This window comes from Hyla sarda, chromosome 5 (assembly GCF_029499605.1).
Source record: "Hyla sarda isolate aHylSar1 chromosome 5, aHylSar1.hap1, whole genome shotgun sequence".
Taxonomy (NCBI): domain Eukaryota; kingdom Metazoa; phylum Chordata; class Amphibia; order Anura; family Hylidae; genus Hyla; species Hyla sarda.
In genome coordinates, this window is record NC_079193.1 from 344,408,729 (window position 1) to 344,432,756 (window position 24,028).

General features: G+C 44.1%; 1 protein-coding gene across 2 annotated transcripts in view; it reads left to right on the forward strand.

The window, feature by feature from the left end:
• Positions 1-24,028, forward strand: part of EMC2 (ER membrane protein complex subunit 2) — a 96,560-nt gene that overhangs the window by 67,267 nt on the left and 5,265 nt on the right. For both annotated transcript variants that reach the window (XM_056522591.1, XM_056522592.1), the window contains exons 9-11: positions 6,643-6,724; positions 8,434-8,544; positions 14,613-14,717. In XM_056522591.1, coding sequence (XP_056378566.1) covers positions 6,643-6,724; positions 8,434-8,544; positions 14,613-14,717 — 298 coding nt within the window. The remainder of the gene's footprint in view (positions 1-6,642; positions 6,725-8,433; positions 8,545-14,612; positions 14,718-24,028) is intronic.

Here is a 24,028-nt window from a genome sequence, read left to right on the forward strand (position 1 = left end):
AGTATCCCCTGGAGACCTCACATCTAGGAGGCACTAGGACCTGTGGTGGTAATAAGCCACAGGTGTCCCACTGCAGCGCGCCAGTAGGAAACCACCGCCATAAGACCGGTTCCTGTTAGAAACAGCGCCACTCCTGTCCATGTTGTGTTGCAGTATTCAGTAATAGTGAAGGAAAGAATAGGCTGCACTCACCACATTTATTCTCTTCCATACTTTAGTCCATAAAAATCATGGGGTACATACAGCGGGTGCGTCCAAGGACGCACCCGCTGTATGTACCCCATGATTTTTATGGACTAAAGCAGGCAAGACAATAAATATGGTGAGTGCAGCCTATTCTTTCCTTCACTATTGTTACATTGGGGACTGTATGCTGCTTATGGGCGTTTTGCGTCGCCACATATGTGCTGCAAGTCTCCATCGGTCACATCCTGCGATTTTTACATTGGGATTTGCTTAGGACTGTACTGTTAGGCTAGGTTCAGACTACAGAATCTCCGGGCAGAAAAATTTCCGCCCGGAGATTCCGAGTGCGGCCAGCGCAGACTAAATCAGTCGGTGTTAGGACCACGCGGACACGACAGACTCCAATAGACTTCAGGCGGAAATTTCCAAGCGGATTTTCCGTTCACAAATTCCGCTTTACAAATTCCGAAGTGTGAATTTGTAAACGGAAACCCATTCACTACACTATACATTTTAGCAAGCGGAATTTCTGCCTGCAATTTCAAAGCGGAATTGCAGGCGGAAATTCCATAGTGTGAACCTCTCCGTAGTAGTGCCAGTTCTCTATTCTACTATAGGGATTTATTCAGTATTAGGGTTGAGCTGCAATAACCCAAAACAGCCCTTAGGAAACAGCAGCACTGTTTTGAGGAAACTTCAGCCCTGTATTGAAGAAATATAATAATCATGTTCTTTAACACAGTTAGAATATATGGGTATTGTTTATTTTCCCATATGCTGCTTATTAGGAACTTAAATTCATTCATTTTAATAAAAGGAATACATTTCCTTCCTCAGACAAAAGTCTTTGTATACAAGACAAGGCTGAGTTGCCAAGGACAATAGGGAATTGTCTGTGTGAGCTGAACCTACTTATTGGCTATGTAATGTTAGGCCTTTATAGCCGTATTGACAGGAGGATATAACAACATGAAGGATTAGCCGGCAGCTTAGTGCACTTCTTCCAACATCACTGCATGAATTCGGTCACAAGCACATGCCTCTTCACAAGCCTTAAAGGGGTACTCCGGTAGAAAAAATGTTTTTCATATCGACTGGTGCCAGAAAGTTAAACAGATTTGTAAATGACTTCTATTAAAAATTCTTAATCCTTCCAGTACTTATCAGCTGCTGTATGCTCCACAGGAAGTTGGGTTGTTTTTTTCTGTCTGACCACAGTGCTCTCTGCTGACACCTCTGTCCATGTCAGGAACTGTCCAGAGCAGGAGAGGTTTGCTATGGGGATTTACTCATACTCTGGACAGTTTCTGACACAGACAGAGGTGGCAGCAGAGAGCACTGTGGTCAGACAGAAAAAAAATAATAATAATTCAGCTAAGTACTGGAAGGATTAAGATTTGTTTAATAGAAGTAATTTACAAATCTGTTTAACTTTCTGGAGCCAGTTGATTTGAAGAAAAAAAAAAGGTTTCCACCGGAGTACCCCTTTAAGTCTATCCTGTTTAAGGTGTCTCTGTCATTATAAAAACTTTTTACACGTCCTGTGGACATGTAAAAAAAATGTGAATAGATTTTATCGGTCAGGGTCTGACCAATCACTAGAATGAGCATGGAGGGAACTGCTCCTGAATTTGTCCTGGTCACGTGACACAGAGGGGCTCGATCTACTGATCGGTCGAGAACACGTTTTCTATGGCAAATCGATCAATGACACTTTATACCTCCCCTATATGCCATGCAGTGTATGGTTCATGGTCTGGAGAAAGATTTTTTTTTTTTCCTGATATTTTTTTAATGTATTTTTCTTAAAGGAAAACTGTCACATGTTTGCTCCCGCACTAACCACAGGTACTGATGGATAGTGCGGGAGACGCTGATTCCTATGATCCTTACCTTGGCCGCATCCGGCCGGCCGTTCGCCCGCAATCTAAGTTTTATTATATATGGAAGTATGGTTGTAACTGGCATGGGCGGGGTTTCTGTAGCTTAACTTGCATTGACATCAGCGCCGCCCACTTATGAATATTCATCCCCCCTCCCTCCAGCTCTCCCTCTCTTCATCACTCCCAATTGGTCTTCACTGCACATGTCAGGAAGCAGCACATGTGCAGTGAAGACCAGTTGGGAGCGGTGAAGAGAGGGAGAGCTGGAGGGAGGGGGGATGAATATTCATAAGTGGGCGGCGCTGACATCAGTGCAAGTTAAGCTACAGAAACCCCGCCCGTGCCAGTTACAACCATACTTCCAGATATAATAAAACTAAGATTGCGGGCGAATGGCCGGCTGGATACGGCCAATGTAGGGATCATAGGAATCAGCGTCTCCCGCACTATCCATCAGTACCTGTGGTTAGTGTGGGAGCAAACATGTGACAGTTTTCCTTTAAAGGGCTACTCCGGTGCTTACACATCTTATCCCCTATCCAAAGGATAGGGGATAAGATGCCTGATCACGGGAGTCCTGCAGCTGGGGACCCCCGTGATCATGCACGCGGCACCCCTTTTGTAATCAGTCCCCGGAGCGTGTTCGCTCCGGGTCTGATTACGGGCGACTACAGGGCTGGCGGCATGTGACGTCACGCCTGCGCCTCCGTGTGACATCACGCTCCGCCCCTCAATGCAAGGCTACGGGAGCTTGCATTGAGGGGCGAAGCGTGACGTCACACGGGGGCGGAGGCAGGACGTCACACGCCGCCAGCCCTGTAGTCACCCGTAATCAGACCCGGAGCGAAGACGCTCCGGGGACTGATTACAAACAGGGTGCCGCGTGTATGATCACGGGGGTCCCCAGCTGCAGGACTCCCGTGATCAGGCATCTTATCCCCTATCCTTTGGATAGGGGATAAGATGTGTAAGCATCGGAGAACCCCTTTAAACCATCATTGGTGAAGCTTATATTGTAGCAATTTTTTAAAGCCATATTTTGGTCAGTGCAAAAAATCGCTTTGTGTCATTAGCCCACTTATAATTTAGTAACTGCTAGCATGGGGTAGAAATTCTTCAGGTAGGTTTCAATAATTTCCACAACCGCTGGTGTCTCCTAGAGCACCCCTGTGGGGGAATGTTCATCTTCATCACCTGCACGGGTTACAGGGAGACGGCTTTTTGGGTACTCGTGGAGTTAAACTTGTGGTCCACCTGTTTGGAGAGGATCAGGTTTTCTTATCCTTTTTGGACATGCCAGAACGTTATGACATCCCTGGAACTGCCTTTTATAGGAATTTTCACCTTTGGCATGCGGTCCAGGCGCAGTTTGGCTCCCTGATGTTTACTCCTGTATTTTCGGAGGTGGAGCTTCTACTGGGCACCACGGATCTATCTAAGCCCCTTACCCAGTCCTATGTTCTTCTCCAGTCGCTGGGTCCTAGCCCTTTCTCAGAAGCATTAGATAAGTAGGTGGTTGATATCCCTGACTTATCTGATTGTCAGTGGAAGGAGGTCGAGGGAACATATTATTCCACTGTATTTGGTTGTAGGGATATGTTGCTCCTCTGAGGTAGGTACTTTCTTACATGCTGTTTGGGATTGTCCTGTTATCGCCCCCTTCTGGAGAGATGTGATGAGGTTTTTAGCTGGCAACTTGGATTGATTAATGGGGTTGTTTGTGGTTCCCATAGACATTTCTTAATTCGGTTCCTTCTCTTTTGTTCTGGTAAAGTGGTGATGACCTGGAAGGAGACCTTTCCTCCTCCTCTGTCCCGATGGTTTAGTTTAGGCAACAAATATGTCCCATTGTACCAGGTGTTGTATGTGAGTCGCAAATGTCCCAAGAAATTTGATAAGATCTGGACCCCTTGGCTTTTACTTGAAATGTCAACTGACCCTCCGACTGGATTGTTCGAATAGGTCTCCTCTGTTGCGGTGCTGCTTTGGGATGGGTACCGGGGTTGAGGGGGGGGGGGTGTAGGGTTGCCGGGATGTGTGTGTGAAGTCTGCTTGTTTTTGTCTGTTTACGTTCGGCTTTTCTCCAAGCTGGGTCCCAGTTGTAGCCGTCACCTACTGTTGGGTGGATATCAGCTCCTACCTTGTGTTCCTGTAGATGCTCTAGTCCAGTGGTCTCCAACCTGCGGACCTCCAGATGTTGCAAAACTACAACTCCCAGCATGCCCGGACAGCCAACGGCTGGGAGTTTAGGTTTGCAACATCTGGAGGTCCGCGGGTTGGAGACCACTGCTCTAGTCGGATCATCCGATGTCTCTCTCCTGTATTTATTTATTTTTTTATTACGATGTGGGTCCCTGTTGTTTTTGTACCTTGTTGGTATTGTATGTTAATTAAGTTGCAAAACATTATAAATAAATACTTTAAAAAAATAAAAAAAGGTAGGTTGCAATGAGTCCTGAGAAACTCATGATATGACAGTTTGGCCCAAGAGTCTCCTAAAATCATAGCATTGCCTCATTTTACACCTGATCTCTCTGTTTCCCTATAAGAAGATGCAATTCCCCTAAATCTGACACTTGAATTCTTTGTTTCTCTATACAAGCCCCCCAAAACTTACACTTAAAAGGGGTATTCCAGTGGAAAACTTATTTTTTTTTTTTTTTTTAAATCAACTGGTGACAGAACGTTATACATATTTGTAAATTTCTTCTATTTAAAAATCTTAACCCTTCCAGGACTTATCAGCTGCTGTATACTACAGAAGAAATTCTTTTCTTTTTGAATTTCTTTTCTGTCTGACCACAGTGCTCTCTGCTGACACCTCTGTCCATGTCAGGAACTATGCAGAGCAGGAGCAACTGGCTCCAGGAAGTTCAACAAATTTGTAAATTACTTCTATTAATAAATCTTAATCCTTTCAGTACTTATGAGCTGCTGAAGCTGAGTTTTTCTTTTCTGTCTAAGTGCTCTCTGATGACACCTGTCTCGGGAGCTGTCCAGAGTAGAAGCAAATACCCATAGCAAACCTCTTCTACTCTGTGCAGTTCCCGAGACAAGCAGAGATGTCAGCAGAGAGCACTGTTGCCAGACAGAAAATAACTCAATTTCAGCAGCTAATAATTATTGAAAGGATTAAGATTTTTTAAAAGAAGTAATTTACAAATCTGTTTAACTTTCTGGAGCCAGTTGATATAAAAAAAAAAAAAAGTTTTTTCCTGGAATACCCCTTTAACCTCTTAGTTTCCTTATAAGAAGAAACAAGTCCCCCTAAAACCTACACTTGCCAGCCCTGAAGTTCCCATTGACTTCAGTGGATAACCACATGGAGAAGTCACAAGTCACTTCTTTTCTGCACGATTCTATGTTTCCCATTGAAGTCAATGGGAGCAAGATGTTCAAAGCTAACACATGTGTTTTTTTTTAAATTCTCCAAAGAAACAGCTCCCCCCTTCCTGCTATCGCACGCCAGTGCACGGAAACTGCCGGAATCACCATCGGCCCAACACAGGATACAACAGAGAAAGAAATCCAGCACTGTTCACTTGCGATCCAAAAGCCTTCTTTTTATTGAACGTGTTCACACAGGATACAAAGAGGAGATAAAATCTCTTCTGCCGCGTTTCGCGCAGTCAGCGCTTAGTCATACTGATGGCGCGAAACGCGTCAGGAAAGTTTTTATCTCCTGTTTGTATCCTGTGTGAACACGTTCTATAAAAAGAAGGCTTTTGGATCGCAAGTGAACAGTGCTGGATTTCTTTCTCTGCTGTACCATGTGGTTTTTGGCGCAGAATTTATCGTGCATCATAAACATTGTGAACATGCCCTCATGGTATGCTTACACACATTGGGGCAGATTTATCTCAGTGACTCGTCTTACTTTAGTCTAACTTTAACTTTACAGCACCTATTAGTGGGCTTAATTTGTGCCCAAATTTTGGTGCAACTCAATTTTAAAGGAGTAGTCCAGTGGTGACCCAGTGGTGGACAACTTATCCCCTATCCTAAGGATAGGGGATAAGTTTGAGATCGCAGGGGGTCCGACCGCTGGGGCCCCCTGCGATCTCCTGTACGGAGCCCCTTCGGCAATCTCCGGCTCTGCCATAGAGATGTATTGAGGGGGCGTGTCGGCCGCCGCTTCGTGCGGAGGTCGACACCCGCTATCTGGACGGAGAGCCAGGGCCCCCGTACAGAGAGATCGCAGGGGGCCCCAGCGGTCGGACCCCCCGCGATCTCAAACTTATCCCCTATCCTTAGGATAGGGGATACGCTTTTCACCACTGGACTACCCCTTTAAGCCACGCGCTGTTTCCAGCAAAGCCATGCACCAGTTCTTCAGGTGCAGATCGTACCTGAATTTCTGCGCATCGGGAATAGTAAATCAGTCCCAGCGCTTGGTTGTAAAAAGGACCACTCCAGTTTCTGATGCAGTTTCCACTATTCACATTAGCTCATAAACTTTTGCAGAAGCTTAATGGATTTCCATTGAGAGAGTTTGTGAATTTTTGACCCTTTTGTATCAAGCTCCTTTTAACTTTCTTTTTCTCTTGTTTTTTTCCCCCCCTAAACCTGACAGCTATGCAAAAGCCGCTTTTTGTCTGGAGGAACTTATATTAACCAACCCGCACAACCACTTCTACTACCAGCAGTTTGCTGAGGTCAGTATTTACAAATGAGTGTCGTCTTGACCTGAAAAATACTTCTGTCATGTGCCTAGACCAGTATTTCCCAACCAATGTTCCGCCAGCTGTTGCAAAACTACAACTCCCAGCATGCCCGGACAGCCAACGGCTGTCCGGGCATGCTGGGTGTTGTAGTTTTGCAACAGCTGGAGGCTCAATGGTTGGGAAACACTGGCCTAGGCACGTGGCCAAAGTATTTATTGGTTGGCGTGTGAGTGAACAGATTCCGACCAATGACTAGAATGAGCTTGGAAAGAACCTCACGGCAACGCTATGGGAGCAGGACAGTCCAATAGATCTATTTCATGAGTCCGTCCAGGTCACACTTTCACCAGCTCTTTCTTGTGAACACTCAGACACCTTCCGATCAAAACCTTTGAGATGTCTTGTGTATCAAATTCTATACATTTATTCATTTGAGAAGGATGTAAGGATGAATGGTAATGCTCCAGGATCTAGACCTTTGCACCTTTACCAGATAATCTGCGTTTTATATTAGATAGGCATCTTAATGAGGTGCTCTGGCGGAATACATCTTATCTTGAGATAAGATGTCTGATCACAGGGGTCCCCGCGATCTCCGGGCCGGCAGCTGCGGCATCCCGGCACGCCCCTTCCATTCATGTCTATGGGAGGGGGAGTGACGGCTAGTATGTAGTCGTCACGCCTCCTCCCATAGGCATAAATGGAGCGGGCATGGCAGCTGTAGTCGCCAGTCATGCTCCATGCTCTGGATGACTGGGGTGCCGCAGCGGAGATTGCGGGGGTCATCAGCAGCGAGACCTCCGCAATTAGACATCTTATACCCTGTCCTTGGGATAGAGGATATGATGTTTTCCTTTATAGTATCCCTTTAAATAGGCACTGTGTCATCTGAACAAATTTTGCATAGATCAATAGTACAAGCGAATAAAATAAATTTTGTTATATATCTTATTAGACAAAAATACTTTTTTCTCCTGTTACCAATTTTTCCTTCCTCCCCCTTGCTGTTAAAATCATCTCTGAAAACCAGCTCATCTTTGTCCTGTGTCTACAAGACAAGCCAATACAAGTCTATGGAGGGGGGAGGAGGAAGCTCCGCCCACCAGCTCTGGGAGAACTGCAAATTATAGACGAAGCCTCCAGAGCAGAAATGCTGAAAAATACCATATACAAGATATAATGGGCAGAAATAGTGCTGCTCCTCATGTACACATAGGGCAGCTTAACCTTTAAGGTAACATAAAATGATAGGTAGGCTTTAAATGGTTACTCCGCTCCCCAGCGTCCGGAACATTGAGTTCCTGAATGCTGTGTGCGGGCTTCCATGTTCACGCCTGCCCCCTCGTGACGCGACGGCCGTCACACCCCCCCCATCCCATAGACTTGCATTGAGGGGGCGGGCGTGAACACAGAAGCCCGCACACAGCGTTCAGGAACTCAATGTTCCGGAAGCTGTGGAGCGGAGTAACCCTTTAAGCTTTGCTGCACGTATAAGGAGCACCCTGAATATATAGTATAATAGATAATTTATGTATTTCCTTGTGTAAAAAAATTCTTATTTATAAAGAAGAAACCTATATTGACATTGGACATTTTGGTCATTGTATTTCTTATTATATGTGTTTTTTGTATATGTCAGAATATTTGAGAAGGTTGTGTCTGTCTTATAGGCTGCTGATGTTTGGCTTTTCATTTTGCAGGTGAAATACACTCAGGGGGGACTTGAAAACCTTGAACTGGCTAGAAAATATTTCTCCCAGTCTCTGAAGCTGAACAACCACAATATGAGAGCCCTGTTTGGTCTCTATATAGTAAGTTATGAGAATACACCTAGGAAATTTTATTATTTCAAGATGAAAACTTACCAACTATTCACAGGATAGGAATTAAGGATGTGAACAGTGGGGGTTTTGACCACTGTGGGACCCAGACCTATTGCAAGAAAAGGGGTCCCTTGTCCCCTGAGTGAATGGTGCGGCAGTCTGCATGGATAGTCACTGCTCCATTCACTGTGGGACTTCAGAAGATAGAGGCATATACAGCACTTGGCTATTTTTGGGAGTCCCATAGAGCATTAATGGAGCAGTGTCTGAAGGTGTGTGCTGCTTCATTCACTCAGAGGACAAGGGACCCCTGTTCTCGTGATAGGTGGGGGTCTCAGTGGTCAGAACTCCACCAGTCAGCTAGCTTTTCCTTATCCTGGGGATAGTTAGTAGGTTTAAATCTCTGGATAACCCCTTTAATCAGTTTTGAAAAGTAAACGTTCTAATATACATACCCTTTATTTATTAGAATTTCAACCTGCCAATGACCACCCGTGCGTCTTTGTTATGGTGGTCATCACTGATCCTTATTCTACAGCACTGTGTTTTGATGGTCCTGCAAAGGTGTCAGTACCACCCTGTAAGGCTGGGTCCACACTACGTTTTGTCCCATACGGGAGCGCATACGGCAGGGGGGAGCTAAAAGCTCACGCTCCCGTATGTTACCGTATGCGCTCCCGTATGTCATTCATTTCAATGAGCCAACCGGAGTGAAACGTTCGGTCCGGTCGGCTAATTTTTGCGCCGTATGCGCTTTTACAACCGGACCTAAAACCGTGGTTGACCACAGTTTTAGGTCCGGTTGTAAAAGCGCATACGGCGCAAAAATGAGCCGACTGGACCGAACGTTTCACTCCGGTCGTAGTGTGGACCCAGCCTAACAAGGGCTCAGCTGTAAAGACCCGGATCGGTGGAACCTCTGGTCATAGCCATTTAACACTTTGATTGCTTTGGTCAGTAGTGACTACAGCATTTATTTGAATTGATTACAAGGTTTTCCGGTGAACAACTCAGGGACAAGGGAAACCCTCTGCAGTCAACTCTGGGGACCTAGAATGGACACCAGGGCCATCCGTACACTTGTTATAAGGGTACACAATCACCTGCATCATAGTGACACAGAGGGTAATGTATAGGCATGGAGGAAAACGCTGACACATTGTAAGTGTAAAATAAACAAGATCTGCAAAAAAAAAATTATTTAAAAAAACTACAAATTATTTAAATTAAAATACATTTTCTTACGTATACACGACTTAAAAACAAAAAGCCTACAGTTAATTGATTGTAATAATCTAAAGAACTGGTTATTCACATGAGTAAAACATGAAATGTTTAGAAAAGAATGTAAGAAAGTTCTGCGTTTACAGTGTGCGTGTTATTTAAACAAACGTATATGTCTGAATGTCAACCAGGAGATCGAGCGGGGAGAAGCGCGGCTCTCAGTTATCTCTGAAAAGACACCATAGACTTATAATGTTGCATTAGACAGAGATCGCTGAGAGCCGGGAAGTGAAGTGCTCAGTACTCAGATTCCGACTGATCAAAACCTTTGGCATGTTAAAAGTTTATTTATTTATTTATTTATTTTTTAAAGAGTACCTCTCATGAGCTTGTTAAATGTTATAATCCTCCCAGTTCACTGCACCCATCATAATAAACCACCTCCTGCTTTTATTTTTATTATTTGTTAGTTTTCTACCTTGATATTGCTCTGTATTTTCTGCTCAGTCAGATTCACAGACTGGGAAGGGGCGTTCCCCAGCAGGCGTGACATCATCTGAAGCCATACAGGGGAGAACTTCCTCCCTCACCAGGCCAGCAGGAATCCAAAGTCTGTGCAAGAGATGGGGGGAATTGTGCTCTGGACAAGTAGGGAGACACCTAGTGGCAGCTTTTTATTTTTTTTTATTTTTATTTTTTTACTTATTGAAAAAACTAAATGTTACATAATATATAGGAATACAAATTTCATATCATAATATATAAGAATACAAAATTCATATACTTTTCCCCCAACCTACTTAACCCACCCCTACCCTGGAGAGAAGAAAAAAACATAAGACTTCCATTTTTTTTATTTTTTTTTAAACAACTTACATTAGAAAGATTTTTTATTTACCAATGCAATATCAAAAATTTGTTTTAATGAGTGCCCATTTAGGCAAAACAAGCCTGGCTGTTAATGGGTTAAAGGGGTACTCCGCTGCTCAATGTTTGGAACAAATTGTTCCGAATGCTGGAGCCGGCGCCGGGAGCTCGTGACGTCATAACCCCGCCCCCTCATGACGTCACGCGCCGCCCCCTCAATGCAAGTCTATGGGAGGGGGCGTGATGGATGTCACGCCCCCTCCCATAGACTTGCATTGAGGGGGCGGGGCTTTTTAGGGCAATTAGCCACCTCAATGCAAGTCTATGGGAGGGGGCGTGATGGCTATGACATCATGAGGGGGCAGGGCTATGACATCATGCGCTCCCGACTCCAGCGTTCGGAACAGTTTAACCCCTTTAACTTCATCTCCTGCAGTCTCAACTCTACCATAAAATAACACATTGCAGTACATTCTATGTAGTAATGGGCCAAATAGAAGGTCTCTGGAGTCGGTGCTGCCGCTGGTTTTCCTTTGCCAGTTTACATGAAACGTTTATACATATGAGCAAAGTGACGCTTGTTGTGTTACATACAGTCTCTTTCCTCCTCCCATTACATTACCTATATATGCGGGCCGTAAGAGCAGCTCTCCGGGTCCTGATAACTACAAGGGCTTTGCAGTGTTATTTTTCTATTATTTTTATAGTGTCCTGGAGAACTCATTATTGGGCATTTTCTATTAGTTCTCATTTATTAATCCTCTGGCCGCCAAATCCATGATTCACATTCCAGTTTTATAACTGAGCCCGAAAAAAAAACAGCTTTGTGTTCTATTTACAAAAAATGGCAAACGGGGAATCATCTGATATGGGTGGAATTGTGGCAAGAGCGCTAGACGCCACCATTAGGGAGTCCTGACTAGTAATGAAAAAGATTTTTTGGAATGGAGCTCATGATACAACCCTGAATATGTCTGCGCTGTAGCTTAGCAGCAAACATCATAGCCAGTGGGTGTCGGTGTTAAATCTTTGGGCTTCTGGGAGCAGCCTGTGCGAAACATTGCATCTGTTTTATTGAGAAAACTTTTATAAAACGTAAAAATTAAATAGTGCCACCCACCCGTTAGAGGTAACTTCTCTTTGAAATGAATGTATGTATGTTTGTTTTTTTCTGTTTCTATTTTATTTATATACTTATTTATTATTTTATTTTCCTTGTACATTATTACATCAGCTTTTTTTTTAACAACAATTAGAAATAACCTTAAAGGGGTACTCCGCTGCTCAGCGTTTGGAACAAACTGTTCTGAACGCTGGAGCCAGCACGAGAGCTCGTGATGTCATAGCCCCGCCCCCTCATGACGTCACACACAGCTCCCTCAAAACTAGTCTATGGGAGGGGGCGTGACGGCTCGTCACGCCCCCTCCCATAGACTTGCATTGAGGGGGCGGGGCGTGACGAGCTCCCGGCATCGGCTCCAGCATTCGGAACAGTTTGTTCCAAACGCTGAGCAGTAGAGTACCCCTTTAACAGCCATGGACATAGAACATAAGAATAAACAGGAGCGGTCCCATTTACTTCCATGGAAAATGTTACTGAACGTACTCTGTGACCTTTGCAGTGGCCATTTTACAGGGAGTGGGAGACTGAGCTGTGAACTTCATCTATTGTCTCTACTGATGTCACCTTTCACTGTAATGCTGTACAAAAGTATTTATTTAATTAATAGTTTTATTTGCTTATTTAGATTTTTTACATTTTCTTTGGACATTATATTACAGACATATTATAGATAGTAAAATAGAAAATGTATTTAAAATAATATCACCAATAATTATTTAAAAAATGTAACAAAACTTAATTTAATAATTAATTTTCTCATGACACTTTTCACTAGTCATTAAAGGGATTGACCAACCAACAATATCTGTTCTATATCTAACTATTGTATGTAAATATTCCTGTGGACCTCAGCAGTAATTTAGTGTTAGTTGTACTGTAAGAGGACACAGTGAATATTGAAGGCAGTGTTTCTCAACCAGTGTCCGGGCATTCTGGGAGTTGTAGTTTTCCAAGAGCTGGAGGCACACTGGTTAGAAAACACAGATTTAAAGGGGTACCCCGCTGCTAGACATGTTATCCCCTATCCAAAGGATAGGGGATAACATGTCTGATCACGGGGCTCCACCGCGGCACCCCAGTCATCCGGTCCACGGAGCGAACTCCGCTTCTGCCGGATGACTGGCGATCACAGTTGCCATGCCTAGGGGCTGAGTACCCCTTTTAAGGCTTAGTCATTTCTACATCAGAGACTGTGGGCAAAAAAACAAATGGAGCTTGACGGTCTGTTGCACAATGGACATCAGTGGATCCCATTGACTTTAAAGGGGTATTCCAGGATTTTTTTTTATTTGACTATGCTACAGAGGCTGTAAAGTTAGTGTAGTCCATAATATAGTGTCTGTACCTGTGTGTGACGGTTTTGTCACAATTCTGTGATTTTCACCCCAATATTTATTTTTAACAGCATACAAAATGACTGTTGTCTCAGATTTTTCTCAGGTTGCAATGCGGCCAAGACCTGACTCACTAGTCAGCTGATGACAGGGAGCCTGTCTGCTTCAATGGGTGGAGCGATCGCTTGGTGGGAGAGAGATCAATCTGCAACTAATGCAACAGCTTTAGGCACCCTGATTGAAAACCACAGGTCTTTTGAATGGATGCAGCTCATTTATGTTTCAATGGGTGGGGTGGTTGATGTGTGGGAGGGAGGAAAATGGAATTCTGGGATTTGTAGTATAAAAAGAAGAGTCAAACAGGAAATACCAGTTCACAAAAAGCTAGCCCCAGTATTATAGTAATCTCACAACATAGCCATTTAGCCCCAAGACAAGCGCAGATCCTTCCTAAGCATGTCCATTACTGTCTGCCAGGTACGTACTAAAATCACCTTATGGTGGATAACCCTTTTATGGGGTGCGTCTGGGGCCCATTTATTTAGCAGCTCTGACCGTACAATTGCCGCTTGCAGCATTTCTTTTTGCCCACTCACGTCCTGCTAGTTGAACGGACTCTGACGAAGCTCCGATGCAGATGTGAACACAGCCTATCTCTGATTCATCTTCCTAAAAACTGATGGGGTAAGCAATGTGAAATGTTGGCAAAGACCAAGAATCCAGTTTTATAAGAATGTTCCCCCATCACTACTCAGAGCTCACGTTTCATTTTCTCTGCTTTATTTTACAGCAATTTAGTTCATTTTCATTTGTTATTACACATTCCTGGCATAGTGTGATTTCACATTCCTGTTAACATGTGCGCTGCGGATTGTGAGCGATACGAACGGCCGGACCATGGAAATGCGCAGAGCTTAAAGGGGTGTTCCAGGAGAAAACTTTTTTTTATATATATATCAACTGGATCCATAAAGTTAAACAGATTTGTAAATTACTTTGATTAAAAAATCTTAATCTTTTCAGTACTTATGAGCTGCTCTATTAAATAATCTTAATCCCTCCAATAATTATCAGCTGCTGAAGTTGAGTTGTTTTTTTCTAAGTGCTCTCTGATGACACCTGTCTGGGGAACTGTCCAGAGTAGAAGCAAATCCCCATAGCAAACCTCTTCTACTGTGTGCAGTTCCCGAGTCAGCAGAGAGCACTGTTGCCATACAGAAAAGAACAACTCAACTTCAGCAGCTGATAATTATTGGAAGGATTAAGATTTTTTTTTTTTTTTTATAGAATTAATTTACAAATCTGTTTAACTTTCTGGATCCAGTTGATTTAAAATAAACATTTTTTTTTCCTGGAATACCCCTTTAAGGTTATTAGTGCAAAGTGACCCTTGAAGATTAAGGGGTTGAATGGCTTGTAATTTGTCTTCATGAGAAAGAAAAATACAAAAAAACAGTCACTGGCAAGTGTTATAGACTTACACTTCTCCCACTATTGTCTCATTCTAGTCATCAGTCCACATTGCAGCTAACCCCAAAGCCAGCGCAAAGATGAAGAAGGATAATGTGAAATTCGCTACATGGGCTTCCAGTCAGATCAAAAAAGCTTACCAGGTACCTAACCAACGCCAAATAAATAAATAAATAAATATATATATATATATATATATATATATATATATATATATATATATATATAGATTAGATTGGTATATGAATTGTATGTGTCAAAATACTGTTCATTTTTACTTTGTTTCTAAGCATTTGGCTGAGCAGGTTGTCACTCCCGCACGTCTCTGAGGGTGGGGTCCGCTCTGCTCCTAGGACGGGTGAGTAACTGGGCCCCATTCCGGAGATCGTAAGGGACCCCAGTGGTTGGACCACCCCACGATCAGACGCTTATCCTCTATCCTGTGGATAAGGGATAAGTTTTAGTTACCTGGAGTACCCCTTTAAATGTTAGAGGATCCCCCCCTCTCCTGACCTGTCTCATTTAGTAAATACTATATAGATACTATATTATACTACAGTGTTTCCAACCAGTGTGCCTCCAGCTGTTGTAAAACTACAACTCCCAGCATGCCCGGACAGCCAAAGGCTGTCCGGACATGCTGGGAGTTGTAGTTTTGCAACAGCTGCAGTCACCCTGGTTGGGAAACACTGCCTTCGGCTGTCTGGGCATGCTGGGAGTTGTAGTTTTGCAACAGCTGCAGGCACCCTGGTTGGGAAACACTGCCTTCGGCTGTCTGGGCATGCTGGGAGTTGTAGTTTTGCAACAGCTGGAGGCACCCTGGTTTGAAAACACTGCTATACTATATTATAATATGCTATACTAATAAAAAAAAATTCCCCATGAAATTGAAACATCTTTTCTTATAGGTCTGTGTTATGCCCATCCTCTTAGTCTTACTAGAAATGCGCAACTAAATAGCCAACTGGGTGTTACCAGGCGGGGGGCTTAGACTATCCAGTCAGAGCTCACAGAATCAGACAGCACAGGGAAACGCCCCCATCTGGTGACAGTCACACATTGCTATCAAGAATTACAGGGACGACACATGTCCCAGATTTACTAAGATTGGTTTTTAGAATCACACCACATTAGGCTTTTAAAGGGGTACTCCCATGGAAGACTTTTTTATTTTTTTTTTAAATCAATTGGTGCCAGAAAGTTAAACAGATTTGTAAATTACTTCTATTAAAGAAATCTTAATCCTTCCAGTACTTTTTATGGGCTATATACTACAGAAGAAATGCTTTTCTTTTTTCGATTTCTCTGATGTCATGACCACAGTGCTCTCTGCTGACCTCTGCTGTCCAGTTTAGGAACTGTCCAGAGCAGTATATGTTTGCTTTGGGGATTTTCTCCTGCTCTGGACAGTTCACTAAAAGGACAGCAGAGGTCACCAGAGAGCACAGTGGTTATGACATCAGAGAAATCTAAAAAGATAAGCATTTCCTCTGTAGTATACAGCCCCTAAATAGTACTGGAAGGATTAAGATTTTTTTAATAGAAGTAATTTACAAATCTGTTTAACTTTCCCGCACCAGTTGATTAAAAAAAAAAAAAAAAAGTTATCCACGGGAGTACCCCTTTAATTTCTCATCTCACTATATGTATTATCTTCTGATGGCCATTGAGTGTATTTTGCTTTTTTTTTTTTGTGACTCTATGCGCTAGACTTTGCTAATCATGTCATTAACGGAAAAACGGACTAATTTAAAGCTGTTCAGTTGCAGCAAAACGGGAAAACCCTTAGTATATATCCCAACCTTTAGTATATATATCTCTGGACAGGAAAAAAAAAAAGCCTACTTCCTTCTGAGCCGCTTTGTTGGCCTTTGTAGGGCCACTCATGCCCTATTTTTCTGCGTGTTTGCTTCTGCATTTTTTACTACCCATTGAAGTCAATGAATTGCAAGATCAGCTGCAGAAAATATGCAGCAAAATATGGCACATGTGACCCTACCCTCTACTCTGCCGCAATCCTGGTTCTTCGGTGCATGTAAATGACCCGCTTGGTGCTCGGTGATGTTCGGCTGAGCCCCCTCTGCTGTAGAATGGAGCTCCGTGCTGCAGGGGCTCAGCAGGAAGAATAATTGTCTGCATGGTGCCAAATAGCTACATCTTATTGGGATAATCAAAAGATTGTTTCTATGATAACCATTCTCCCGATCACTTTTAGAGGTGTCCTAGAGTGTTTTGGTTTGTGTTGCCCATTACTCCTGTATTGTACATCAAACACATTTCATTTAAATTCCTTCTTGGGTTAAAAGGAACTCTTTTCTGTATGAAAATGCTTTGCTGTCAATCAATCAGTAAGACCTCCCACTGGATTCATAAGCCAAGAGCCCTTAGCTCTGTGTTCAACAGCTGGAGGCACCCTGGTCGGGAAACACTGCTCTAGGTTTAAATGTCCAGACATGCTGGGAGTTGTACTTTTGAAAAAGCTGGAGGTGCCCTGGTTGGGAAACACTACCTTAACTGTTTTTGTAGAAATAACATTATACCTTGACCTGTACACTTTAAAGTTTGCCTATTTTCATGCAAGTTAGAAAGCATACAAGTTCACAATAAATGAGTTGCATTTAGTCTTCTATAATGGCAGTATTAAAGGGATTATCCAAAATAAGATGATTTTAATAATTAAAGGGGTACTCCGCTGCTCAGCGTTTGAAACAAACTGTTCCGAACGCTGGAGCCGGTGCTGAGAGCTCCTGACATCATAGCCCCGCCCCATCATGATGACAAACCCCGCTCCCTCAATGCAAGTCTATGGGAGTCTATGTGGCGTGACGTCATGAGGGGGTGGGGCTATGACGTCACTTGCTCCCGGCTCTAGCGTTCGGAAACTGTTCAGAACACTGAGCAGCGGAGTACCCCTTTAATTGTCATATAGTAATGGACATGCTTACCAAGGATCTGTGCTTGTGTTGGTGGTAAATGTCCGTGTCCCCCATCACGCTGCTGGCTTGTTTTTTGGGAACTGTTTACTTCCTGTTTCTGTGGCCTTCCTCAGACTACAATCCTCGGGATCCTTTGTTTCAAGGTGGGAGGTGACTTATTTCTCTCCCAAATTCGGTCCCCCCACCCCATTGCAGCACCTGACACACAAGCTTTGGATCTGTGTGATGATGAATGCACATGTGCGTCGGTAACATCATCAGGGGGCTGGCTTCACGCACAACAGACAAAGCTGTGATGCCCCATTTCAGCACCTGACTTGTGATTTATTGTCTCGGGCCACACAGCAAGCTGGGAAAGGTCAGAGACAACACTCATTTTGTAGGCGGCAAAAAATGAACTTCCTGGGGAGCAGAGAGAAATTCGATATCAGTCACCAAACACAGGTAACTAGACTAACTTTACTGCCCCAGTCTAACATTCAAAGAGCCAAAAATGCCGATATGCCCCTTTAACGTATAGTCCCTCCACCCACGATCACTGAAACTATTAAATACCGTCTATGCCGCCATCTGATTATTATGGCGGATACTTATTTGCCTTGCTCATGCATTTTGGAAAGAGCTAATGATTCGATCATTCCGAGAAGCCGTCCTGGTATAATAAAGCGCTTGTTACTTTAAGTTCTTGGTAAGCGGCTTTACGCGTCTTGGAGCAGGGGGAATCTTGGCGCAGGGCGACGCAGTATATTATTGCTTACACATTAATGAGATCCCATTCACTTTTATTTTTCCAGTCAAACACTTTTTTTTGGAGCGGTTATTGAATTTTAATACGCCTGACCCCCACTTCTAATTGTAGATGGGCAGCGCCGCAGTGATGGCGGTATAACTACTTCAGGTCGCTCCTCATGATTAATGTAGACAGACTAATTGCTTGTCAGAGATAATAACCTCCGTCAGCTCGCCGTAAAGCCGGTGATGGGAATCGTGTTTGACATCCACATATATATAAGGATTCTTAGAAAAGCAACACGTCCAAGTACAACTAAGTCCGGGCAGCCTGATTTTATTAGAATCTCTGGTTTTGCCGCTTCTAATGTAAATATTTTTTGTGTAAATATATATCTTTTTCAATCAGTGTTGGGATCTTGTGAGTATTGACCCCTGTATGCTGACATTTTTATTATTCATCTTATTATGTTTTGCCTTAAAACATATGACTTGAATTTGTTATTAAGACTAGATGACCAGAAGCGATGCAGCACGGCCAAATCATCACATCCCTATGAGACGATAACATATCGAGCTAGCCTTGTCTGTATTAAAGCCTTCTGCTACAATTCTGAACATATCCATAGGGATTTGCATTAGTATGATTGGCACTGATGCCGAGTAATATGGCCTGGTTGGCAGCTGATGACACAGTTCATCCTTATGGGGTTCAAAGAGGGTTAAGGTCCGAGCTCTGTGGTCTAAACTTGGACATACACTTACGATATCAGCCGACAGGTATTCTTCCAGGACCTCCCCGTACACATGCACGCTCTCTTTGGCCAGACATGCTTGTATTTTAAATTGGGTAGAAGAGTAAGTCACTGTCAGATATATCTGGCAATGGCTTAGTTTCCTTAAAGTGGTACTCTGCCCCTAGACATTATCCCCTATCCAAATGATAGAGGATAAGATGTCTGATCACGGGGGTCCCACCGCTGGGGACCCCTGCGATCTCCCTGCTGCACCCAGCGTTCATTTAGAGCGTTGGATGCAGCACTGGAGGCTCATGACATCATGACCACGCCCCCTCAATGCAAGTCTATGGGAGGGGGCGTGATGCCTGTCACTCCCCTCCCATAGACTTGCAATAAGGGGGCATGGCCGTGACATCATGAGCCTCCGCCCCAGTCATGCCTGGGGTGTCGTAGCCAAGATTGTGGGGTCTCCTATCTTTGGATAGGGGATAAGATGTCTAGGGGGCGGAATACCCCTTTAAGAGCCCAATACTTCTCACTCCCAACATGTGCTGTTGGTGGAAAGTCAGGACACCCTCTGAAACATAAAAGTGTACCTGTCATTAAAACAAAAAAAACCTGTTTGTGTTCAGACCCCGACTGATGACTAGAATAAGCAGTGAGAAAAGCAGGCAGCTGCACGCTTCTCTCCCCACTCTGTGTCTGAGACCTGGACGACGGCCACATAGACTTACATTAGAAGTCTGACCAGGTCACGTGACACAGAACCAGGAGAGAACATGCGAAGCGTCTACATTTCCAGGTTCCTTTTCACAATCAGTCAGGGTCTGAACACTCCGACCGATCAAAACTTTTGATATCCCTACTACAAAGTTTTTTTTTCATGTAAGTGCCCCGTTAAAAAAATCCTGCAGGTTTGGCCAGCGTTATTTTAACGTGTAGTGCAGTTTAAAGCGTACCTGTTGTATCACAGAAAAATATGAATGCTTATATATGTTACTCACTCTAAGCAGCTTCTGTTTAGCTTCTGTACTTGTCTCACAAATTCCTCTGTTCTGCTCACTCATTCTGACATCCAGTGCTCAGGAAGGGGCGTGTCCAAGACAAGCACTGAGCCTGCCCTCGATCACCATGCATTCACTTCCTCCCTGAGTCTGCTGGGTCTCTTCATCCAATCACTGCAGGCTGCTCTGTAACACCCTCCTCTCTGTTTTAAGACAGGAGTGAGCACAGTACCACCCTCACTTACTGGACTTTGTCCATACCTGTGCTTCAGCTGGGACAAAGATGATGCAGACAGGATTATGTTCTGGATGGTATGGGGACCCCTAGTGGTCTCTTTATTAGCCATGATTTCTATGAAGTGTTAAGATTAAACAAGATGTCTGGCGCAGACTTTTTCTATTCCGTCCTGCCCGGGCTGCAAAAAAAAGACAAAACAAACGTTCACTCACCTACTTATGTTCTCCCGGAGCTCCGCAACAGCTGATCGGTTGGCCGGGCTGTTTACTTCCTACTTCCGATACGTCACATGGCGCTTCAGCCTATCACCGGCCGAGGCGTGACATCGATGCGGCTGGTGATAGGCTGAAGCACCGCGTGATGTACCGGAAGTAGGAAGCAGACAGCCCGGCGACCGATCAGCTGTTGTGGAGCTCCGGGAGAACATAAGGAGGTAAGTGAAAGTTTGTTTTGCTTTTTTTTGCAGCCCGGGCAGGACGGAATAGAAAAATTCTGCGCCGGACATCTCCTTTAACATTATGCCAAGATGTAAAACCTTTTTGTTTCTGACAGTGCCCATTTAAGGGGTTATTTTGGCATTATAACTAAATTTTATTCTAAATGAGTGGGCAGCTTCCGTTCTATTAGCACCTGGCCCCCTGTATCGGACACATTGTGGATGTTCGGAGAGGGAATGAAAAGAGACCCAGGGGGCACCAGAACAAGTAACAGCAATATCTTGGGTCAGAATCTTCTGGTTTTAATGGTCTAATAGTAAATTAGTAATTGGGGGGTCCTATAAACAACACCTTTATTCTGTAGCTACAATAGTTGCAAAACAGCTGCGAAAATAGGCCCACGCACATAGATTTTTTTTAAGCGCCGACTTTATTATATATATAAATGTGTAGGGTTTTCTTTTTTTAGTGTTTATGTAGTACTCAGAAATCCGACCTAATTTCTTCAGACGTCTCAGCGATTTTATCAAAAGATTCCCAAGCATTACCTCTGTTTTTTGTATCAAAGCCGCTTCTGGAAGGAATTGAAACTCCCGTAGTAGCAGATTAGGAGCGTTCCTGTTTGCCTGGGAATGGAAGGCGAGTGTCAGAAGAAAAGACGTTCTGTTCTCCTTCAGGCCGGGCGTGCTCGAGTTTATCAGTGAGCGGAGTGGAAATAAAGAGTAACCCGTGTCGCCGGACAAAGCTTTTTATCTTAGTCAGCAGCTATGGGAATATCTGTAGGTGAATTACACCTGGAGCATTCAGCGCAGACACAAAAGATAGAGCTAGTATTAACCCACACAGTGCTCACCCTGAATACATCAGATACTCAATCTGTCCCATGTGCTGCTCAGGTTGTGCAACTTTTATGGGTACAATTTTGTAACATCAGAGATTTTTATGTATCCAAAGTGCATTAAAATCCTAAAATCACATATAAATTATAAGACCTTATGTTGTCTAAAGAAAATCAGGGCGCTACTGACTATAGAGGGGGAGGGGGTGCACTGGTTGCTCATGATGAAAAAGCCAGTGTTACTGAGGTTTAAAGGGGTACGCTGCCTCTAGACATCTTATCCCCTATCCTTTGGGATAAGATGTCTGATCGCTGGGGTCCCGCCGCTGGGGACTCCCGCGATCTCTGCTGCGGCACCCCAGATATCTGGTGCACGGAGCTAACTTTGCTCCTTGTCAGATGACTGGCGATGCAGGGCGGAGGCATCTGACGGCCACACCCCGGTCGTGGCGTCACGCCCCCTACTATAGACTTGAAATGAGGGGGCGTGGCTGTGATGTCATGAGCGGGATGCTGCCATGACGTCACGAGCCTCCGGCGCTGCACCTGACGCTCCGAGTGAACGCCGGGTGCAGCAGGAAGATCGTGGGGGTCCTAGCTGCGGCACCCCGCGATCAGACATCTTATCCCCTATCCTTTGGAAAAGGGGATAAGATGTCTAGGGCAGAGTACCCCTTTAAGGGATTATCCAGGAACAGGGCTATCTTAAAAAAAAAAAAAAAAAAAACAGCATCGCACCTGTCCTCAGGTTATGTGTGATATTTCAACTTGGCTCCATTGACTTCACTGGAACTGAGCTGCAAAACCCCCCGGGGTGGTGCTGTTTTATGAAGAAATCAGCTCTGTTTTTCTATTTCGCGAAAACCTTTTTAAGGGTAACCCAAGCCTATTAAAAATTTGGTGATAAATTTAATAGAAATAAATTCCTTACCAGGGCCCCCCTCCACTGCTCCCGTGATCCCTGCCAGTCTTTGTGTAAATGCCGCTAGCAGTGATGTGCCATACTGACCGGTCCCCTCTGCATTCGTCACGCCCCCTCCCATAGACTTGCAATGAGGGGGCGTGGCCGTGACATCACGAGCAGCCGGGACATCACAAGCCTCCACCCCGCATCGCCAGTCATCCGACAAGGAGCGAAGTTTGCTCCGTGCATCGAATGTCTGGGGTGCTGCAGCCTAGATCGCAGGGGGCCCCAGCGGCGGGACCCCCGCAATCAGACATCTTATCCCCTATCCTTTGCATAGGGGATAAGATGTCTAGGGGTGGAGTACCCCTTTACACTCCTATCTTGGTTATACGCTATGCTACCAATAAATAGAATTTTTCACATTTCTGGTACAGTCTGCTCTAAAACAAAAAAATAACCTATAATACTGTCACGTATGTGTTATGATTTACAGCCAGGTTTTTTAGCAGGACCCCATGGATGTACAATGCAGCCACAACGTCTGCAGTACAATTACTAAAAAACCCGTAAAGCGCTGCCAGGACCGAAACCAAATCTTGCAATACAATAAAACAAGATATGTGTTGTAGCCAAGAAGAAAACAAATAACCTGCAGCATAATAAAGTGTAATACGTGGTGTAACCCGGATATGGCTCCTAGCAGATGCTTTTCTGTGCGCCCGTCCAATTTCTTTTTTTTTTTTTTGCGTTATTAAGTGATGGCGAATACATCAGCGGTACTTACCTTATCAAGCCGTGAGCGTGTCATAAAAAAGGGAAAAGCTGTTCCCAGCCCAGTGACTGATCGGGTCGCGTAGTTAAAGGTCAGAACCAGGTTAACGGCGACTCCCAGCTTCTCGGTGGAACTGTTTCTTGATCACATAATCCTTCCACACACATCATACCAGACTTACCAAATGAATATAAGTAAAGGAGGGGGAGGGGCGCCCATAAATCACTGCCGGAATATGCAGGAATAAACCATTATATTGAAAATTTATTAAGTGTTTAAATGTTCACATTAAACGTTTTTCCCCTTAACCGATAGCAAATTGCACAAGTGTTCTTGAGAGAAAATAGCGCTTTATTGGCGCTGTTGAGCAAATACGCCTTTCACTGACAAAAGCCAGCCTATTACCTGCCCCCGTATGTGTAGTGTGATCAGGCCCATGAGTGATGGAGGTTGTCAGGGCTGGTAGAAAACTCATTTTAAAAGCAGCATGAAGTACTCAGCAGCTCGCCATTCAAAGGGCTTCAGTCACTAACACTGCGGCCTGATGTACAATTCTAGGAAGATGTAATTGGCCCCGGCTTAATGTCTTCCTGAGGAAAGGCTTCGGAGTGGAAATGAAACCTTAGTTAAATGGTGGACTGGATTGTTAATCTTTCCTTAGGCTGCTGTGCTATCCAGAGGAAGACAATGGCCGCCCTTTTGGGCTCTTTTCTTGCATAGATTAGGTCTTTTTTCCTTTATTTAAGAAAGTCACATTTCTGGACATTGGTGAATGAAACCACATAGAAATGTATTGGGTGGAAATCGGCTTTAAAGGGGTACTCCGCTGGAAAACCTCTTTATTTTTTTTATT